This window comes from Nicotiana tabacum, chromosome 15 (assembly GCF_000715075.1).
Source record: "Nicotiana tabacum cultivar K326 chromosome 15, ASM71507v2, whole genome shotgun sequence".
Taxonomy (NCBI): Eukaryota; Viridiplantae; Streptophyta; class Magnoliopsida; order Solanales; family Solanaceae; genus Nicotiana; species Nicotiana tabacum.
The window spans coordinates 117,197,943-117,205,091 of NC_134094.1; the positions used below are offsets into that span (position 1 = coordinate 117,197,943).

At 35.6% G+C, this 7,149-nt stretch overlaps 1 protein-coding gene across 1 annotated transcript; it reads left to right on the top strand.

Annotated features, from left to right (window-relative positions):
• The first annotated feature begins 3,363 nt into the window (after positions 1-3,363).
• On the top strand, positions 3,364-6,661 carry LOC107768183 (uncharacterized). Its single transcript, XM_016587291.2, has 3 exons — positions 3,364-3,775; positions 4,969-5,198; positions 5,843-6,661. The coding sequence occupies exons 1-3, from the start codon at positions 3,388-3,390 to the stop codon at positions 6,119-6,121; spliced, it is 897 nt and encodes a 298-aa protein (XP_016442777.2). The 5' UTR covers positions 3,364-3,387; the 3' UTR covers positions 6,122-6,661.
• Positions 6,662-7,149: the final 488 nt, after the last annotated feature.

A 7,149-nucleotide genomic window follows, 5' to 3' on the forward strand; every position in this document is an offset into this window, starting at 1 on the left:
ACTCAGTCATATTCATTCATTTGCATATCATATCTCAATCTCTATTATTATTATTTTCACATTATGTTATCATTGTTTGGGCTGATTGGCATGAGATTTGAGAGCACGACAGACTAGAGAGATTAATGACTGAGCTGAGGTCGAGGGCCTGATTGTGAGTAATATTGATGGGATCGGATTGCACATCGCAGCGAGTTTTATTGATTCATGATGGGATCGGGTTGCATGTCGCTGCGGGTTTTATTGATTCATGATGGGATCGAGTTGCACGCCGCAACAGATTTTATTAGCGCTTGGGCAGGATTCGCCCATCTTTAGTCTAACATACCAACAGTGAGTGCAGGTACCGTACAGTGCCGAGTGACTGAGTGTGTTGAGTGATTGAGCGTGGTAAATGGGAGTTCGAGACAGTGAGATTGAGTGCTCTGAGAGTGTGAGTACATGAGTTCATCACTATGATGCATTGCATTTGACATGCATACTTGACATACAAGCATAGAGATGCATTTCCTCATGCTACACGATTTTGTGACATTCATGATTTCACATGCACATTTACATGTAGGCATAGAGATGTACTTTTCTCATGCTATCGGAGAATGAAATATCTTATCTGTTGTTGAATATTTTTGGGAAAAATCATAGTTTTCTGATTTACTCATATTTTGGTGATTTCGGTGAAAGATTTGGGTTCTACTGTTATACCTGAAAAGTATGCCTATTTTCCGTAATTATGAACGAAGGTCTGAAAAAGTATCTAAAAATATAAAATTTAGATATTTGTACCCTGTCGAAGTAAGGAACCATATGAGCATCATATCTTTGAGTGATTATTTGTGATGCTTTTATTATATTGTTATGAGTTGTTCTTGGCAATTGGTGTTGGACTATGACTGTTGTCTAAGCTCATCACTACTTTCAACCTAAGGTTAAGTTTGTTACTTATTGAGTACATGGGGTCGGTTGTACTCATACTACACTTTCACCATTGTGTGTAGATTTTGGAGTCGATGTTGCTGCGAGTGGCAGGAGCTGGCATTGAAGATGTACCTGCATTCTAGTTATAACTGCCTCTTGTTCTTGGTATCTTTAGATTTATAAATTTGTTCATGTACGTTTCGAACAGATGATGTATTTATTTTATACCAGCTTTGTAAACTCTAAATCTTAGAAGCTCATAATTTGTACTACCTGTCCTTGGGGAATTGTATAAATTCAGTTATTTCATTTTTGACTCTTATCATTATCATTATACTGTGGTTTATTGTTAATTGACTTACCTAGCGGGTTGGGTTAGGTTCCATCGCGACTTAGTTAAATTTTGGATTGTGATAGCTTCGCTCGGGTCGGATAGTGTGTCGGGTGCCGGTCACGTAGATTTGGGTCGTGACACCGCCGCTACTACAGCGGTAGTCGCCGGAGCTGTGGTGGTAAGGCAACTGGGAAACAAATGGACGACAACAAAACTATGCAACACCAGAGTCTTTAATTTTCCGGCCGGCAATTCTGACCAGCGTGGAGTTGTCCGACGGCCAGTAGTGGTGAGGGAAGTTGGGCAGTTGTGGGTGTGAAATGAGAGGAGAATTGAGGATCCGTGATTTTGAGGGGTTATTTGGGTGGATTCTAATAGAGGAAAACACTTACAACGGGGAAGATGACTAAAAGTAGGGTTGGGTTAGAGGTGAGATGTGTTGGAGAGGGGATCCTTTGACTTTTGTTTCTTCATTTTTCAAGAAAAAATATTAATTAGGATGGAAATTAAGTATTTTATAATTTTTTTGAGTTATAACACGTGTCATCACCTTATTGGAGTGTGCTATCACACAAATTTTGACAAATTGGTCAAGGAAAAAGTGATATCTTAGCTACACTTAGAAAATACTGAGTGTGTAAGGTGATTTTCGTCGTCAAAAGTATGTAACAGGGATATGGTCTATAATTGAGGGGGTAACTTATGTATTTTGCTTTGAAAAATATTATAATTCATATTAATTAAAGGTTACTTTTGATATTTTAAAAACACATGTAATGATCTAGCTAATTTAAGAACAGCGAGGTTTATTGTCCCAATCAAAAGGTTAAGAAGGTATTGTTTTCCAAATAAGTTAAGAAGGTTTAGTGAATTTACTCTAATAGTATATCGAAATTAAAGCAAGCAACTACTCTGCCTAGTCTATCTCCAGGCCGGACTCTAGCTTGACCCTATTTTCTACTGTCGTATTGTTGGTTGTAAGGCTTGCAATTATGTCCTTTATTTGTTTGACTATAAAAAAAGTTATCAATGCAGATAAATAAGAAACATTTCAAAAAAGTATGTTACCCTGTTATTTGTGGCCTAAAGTAACAGATTCTCTTGAAGTCTTAACCATACATACGATTATGTAACAGATAATGTTGATTGAAAATATGAACTAATATTATGTTGATTTGACTCGCTAACTAACATCACATATCATGCCAACTAAAGCACTTTACTAATGTACCAACTAAAGCACATTACTAATGTAGCATTTTCAAGATCACAAATAGTACTAAAAGAAGAGTGGAGAAACTTGTAGTAAATTTCCAGGATACTATTGTAAACACCCCCACCAGAGTACAAAATAGCAAAACATGGAAAAAGGAGAAAGTACCCTTCCAAAAAGATAATTATAGGTTGTTATCTGTATACATTGGAGGGTCATAATTTCCAAAACTGTGAAACGAATATATTAAATTCTTCAAATAAGGCTCCAATTTTTAATATTCACAAGAAAAGTAGTGTCTTTAGAAAAAACCAAAACATGGTTGTAAAAAAATAGGAAGTTGGAAAAAACTCCAAATTTATTCTTATGCTATTTGAAATTAAGCAATTTTGTCCCTGTTAAAATTTTGATCTTATGTTACCCTGCTAGTTAGTAAAACGTCTCATGTTTGCCTCACTCGTTAGGGCTCAAGGACAAAATTGAAACTTCTTCCTAATGACAAGGATTATATTGGACTAAAAGTTTAACGGAGACAAAATCTATTAACACATCGCACGTTAGACACCCAATATGTTAATTAAAGCATTTGACATACATAGACGGATTCAGGATTTAAATTATATGGGTTCAGTTTCGTAATTCTACCACATCTCATCTAATTTAATGGGTTTAAAATTTATTATTTATATATATTTAATAATTTTTGGGATAAAAATATAAGGTATAAGCGAAAGTCCATAGTTTCTACCCAAATACGCCTCTGCCGACATATATACAATTAAGATCACATGGTTTCGAACAACTTAAACACGTTTTACTATTTAATCTAGAAGAAGCATTTATGTCCCTATTCAATTCGCTTTTTTCTTAATGTCATACCTTGAATCCTATAAATGTAAGTCTTATATTAGATTCCTCACATATGCATAATAAACAACTAAAAACTCCTAGCAAGTCCCATAGCAATATGACAACTCAAAAGAAGATCAATGCGGTGGACCATTTGGAGCGGCAATTGGAAGACAAAGTGGTTTTTGTCACCGGAGCATCGGTGGGGCTCGGCCGCGAATTCTGCCTTGACCTAGCTAGGTCAGGCTGTAAAGTCGTGGCAGCCGCTCGTCGCACCGATCGGTTGAAGTCCCTTTGTGATGAGATTAATGCAATGGCTAGTTCAAATGTTGAAGTTGTTAGAGCTGTAGCTGTTGTACTTAATGTTACTGCTGATGGTCCACTCATTAAAGCATCGGTACAGAAAGCTTGGGATGCTTTTGGCCACATTGATGTGCTCATTAATAATGCTGGTGTTAGAGGTACGTAGGTTACGTCTAATTTTGCCTGTACGTAATTTTGGTTACCAAAACATAAGTTTTGATAGGATAGAGGATTGATTAAAATAAAAGGGCAGTCTAGTGCACTAAGCTTCCGCTATACGTGGAGTGCAGGAAGGGCCGGACCACAAGGATCATTTGTACGCAGTTTTACCCTTCATTTTTGCAAGAGACTATTTTCACAACTCGAACATGTGACCTCTTGGTCACATGACATCAACAGATACTATGAAGATATATATGCCTTTAAAGAAAAATAGAAGTATTTTTAAGCAATAAATTCACTTATCCGAGGAACTTCTTTTTGGAATTTGTACTTGAGTCGAGGGTCTACCGAAAACAACCTATTTATCTTTAAAAGGTAGGGGTAAAGTCCGCATATATATATATAACCCTCCCAAGACCGTGGAATTGCATTGGGTTTAATGGCGTTGTTGTTGCTGTAGTATTTGAGAGAAAATGTCAGGCTATTAAGTCAGTTCCTTAGTCCTTTTTAGCCAATAGTGAACGTTATGTAAGTATATAGAGGATATTGGGCAAACAAGCCCTTAACTCTTGAACAATGAAAGAGCGACCTTGACTAGGCTAGAGATAATTAAGTAATCTGGGACCTAATTAAAATTAAAAAGATTAATGATACATAATTGAGATTGGTTAAAGGTTGTTTAATAATTCAAATAATGAATAAATAAATTTCAATTGAAATAAAATCTTTAGGATCAATTCAGGAGGAATTAATGGGTAAAAACGAGTACTCCGTATTCTTTTTAACTTTTAGATAATCTATACTATTTGAGCCGAGGGTCTTTCGAAAACAGTCTCTCTACCCAGGGGCGGAGCTAGAGAGCGAGTTACGAGTTCGGCTGAATCACATAGCTTTGGTTCAAACTCAGTATTTATTTGATGAAATTCATTAAACGTATACAAATTATTAGTTTAGAACCCAATAACTTAAAAATGATTAGAATCCCGAACCCATAAGCTTCAAATCCTAGCTCTGCCTCTGTCTCTACCTTCCCATGGTAGGGGTAAGGTATGTGTACACATTACCCTCTCAACACCTCACTCGAGGAACTTTTAGATAATCTATGCTATTGTCCCAAAAAGAATGATGGAATTTCTTAGGCTGCTTGACTCCATAATTTGATGAATCTACTTTTGATGTTTAATTATAGGTGAAATAAAATCAGCAGTGGATATTTCTGAGGAAGAGTGGCATAACACTTTAAGGACAAATTTGACAGGATCTTGGCTAGTTTCCAAATATGTTGGAAAACACATGCAAGCTGCAAAACGAGGAGGCTCTATTATTAATATTTCATCTATTGCTGGTTTAAATAGAATATCAGTACGAGGGGGTATTGCCTATTCTTCCTCCAAGGCTGCCATGGATAGCATGACCAAGGTTATAATCTAATTTTTGGAATGATGCACTGTCCTTTTGAGTGCTGTAAAAATAGTGCATGTTGGTTGCTAGAAAATATAGTAGCTTTTTCAATCAAAAGGGGAAATAACTTCCCTCACTTATTAGCGAAAGTCATTTTCCCTAACATTATCTTACGTGTTAGCTTTCATATATCACTATTTTACCCAATACATGAACATTATTATTTACTTACTACTCAAAAATTTGTTCAAACACTATCTAATTTGCTATAATATTATTATTATCATTCTTTAGTAAATAATTTTTAAGAAAATAGTTTCAGCTCTCCGATCAAACACCTAAATACATTTCCTTAAAAATGAAGTCCGTCATACCAAAACACACCCCTAATCCTTTATTTTATGAAATGGGAAAGATGAAATCATAGTAACTCTTTATGAATTTTAATTTCTCAATCGCATTTGGTTCCTTTTAAGATTTCTCTCAGCTTTCTCTATTAGCATCCCTCGCTTCTAATTAATTTCTTTTTAAAAAAATATATTTTTCCTAATCAAGTGTTTCTTGCTTTTCTTTTTTTTATACATTAACATTTTGATATATCTATACGCAAACTAACCTCGAAAAATCTAAATTGTTCTCTATATATTAATGAAAATTTGCAGGTAATTGCATTGGAATTGGGAGAACATAACATAAGAGTGAATGCAATAGCTCCAGGAATTTTCAAATCGGAGATTACTGAGAAATTATTGCAAAAAGATTGGCTAAAAAATGTAGCAACAAGAAGTGTTCCACTGAAAACTTTTGGAACCACAAATCCTGCTTTAACTTCACTTGTGAGATACTTGGTCCATGACTCTTCCAATTACATATCTGGCAACATATTTATTGTTGATTCTGGTTATACCCTTCCTGGTATCCCTATCTTTTCTTCTCTGTAAGTTATACTCAAAGGTGGAGCCAGAATTTGACGTTTATGGGTTCTTAATTCGTAACCAAACTCAGCACGTCTCAGTTATTGGGTTTGTAGTTAAATATTTATATATTTTTAATAAATTTTCTAATATAAATAAGAGTGCTACCCCCACTAAGAGGTTGACAAGAGTGGGTTGCTCTAGTGGTGAGTACCCTCCACTTCCAACCAAGAGGTTGTGAGTTTAAGTCACCCCAAGAGCAAAATAGGGAGTTCATGGAGGGAGGGAACTGAGGGTCTATCGAAACAATCTCTCTACCCCTGGTAGGGGTAAGGTCTGCGTACACAGTACTACTCTCCCCAGACCCCACTAGTGGGATTATACTGGATTGTTATTGTTGTTGTTGTTGTAAATAAGAGTGCTACTGAGTTTGTTTGAACCCGTAAGCAATACTCTACGACACTACCTCCGCCCCTCGCTATGACACTTGAAAGAACAATATATTATCATCAAGAAACTAATATCTTTGTACGTAGTTATCTATTTCAAAGAAATTATTATGATCTATTTCCTTCCATTTTTTGTCTTTTGTTTTCATTCGTTAGGAAATGTGATGCATGTATAATATGAATTTTTTAATACAAAAATAAAATGTTAATGAGTTCGTTTGAACCAGTAAGCAATAATCTATATATGGAACTACCTCCGCCCCTGTTGCGACACTTGAAGAAGAACAATATATACCGATCATCAAGAAGTACAACATTAATTAATTGCTGCTAAGATAGTTACCTACTCACTCGGGCGCCAACTTTCTACGATCAAATTTAGGACAATAAAACAAGTAGTGCAACCACATGTATCCATCCAATCAACTTTTGCCAATTGAAAGTTGAGTTTGCAAACTCATGTTTTGATAATTCTCAAACATACGCGTAAAAGTCTACTAAACCCCCTAATCTAGCTAGGGTTTAGGTAATAATATCTTCTTTCACCTTTTGAATGGGACAGTAAACCCCTTTGATCTTAAATTAACAACTAGAAATTAGCTTAGT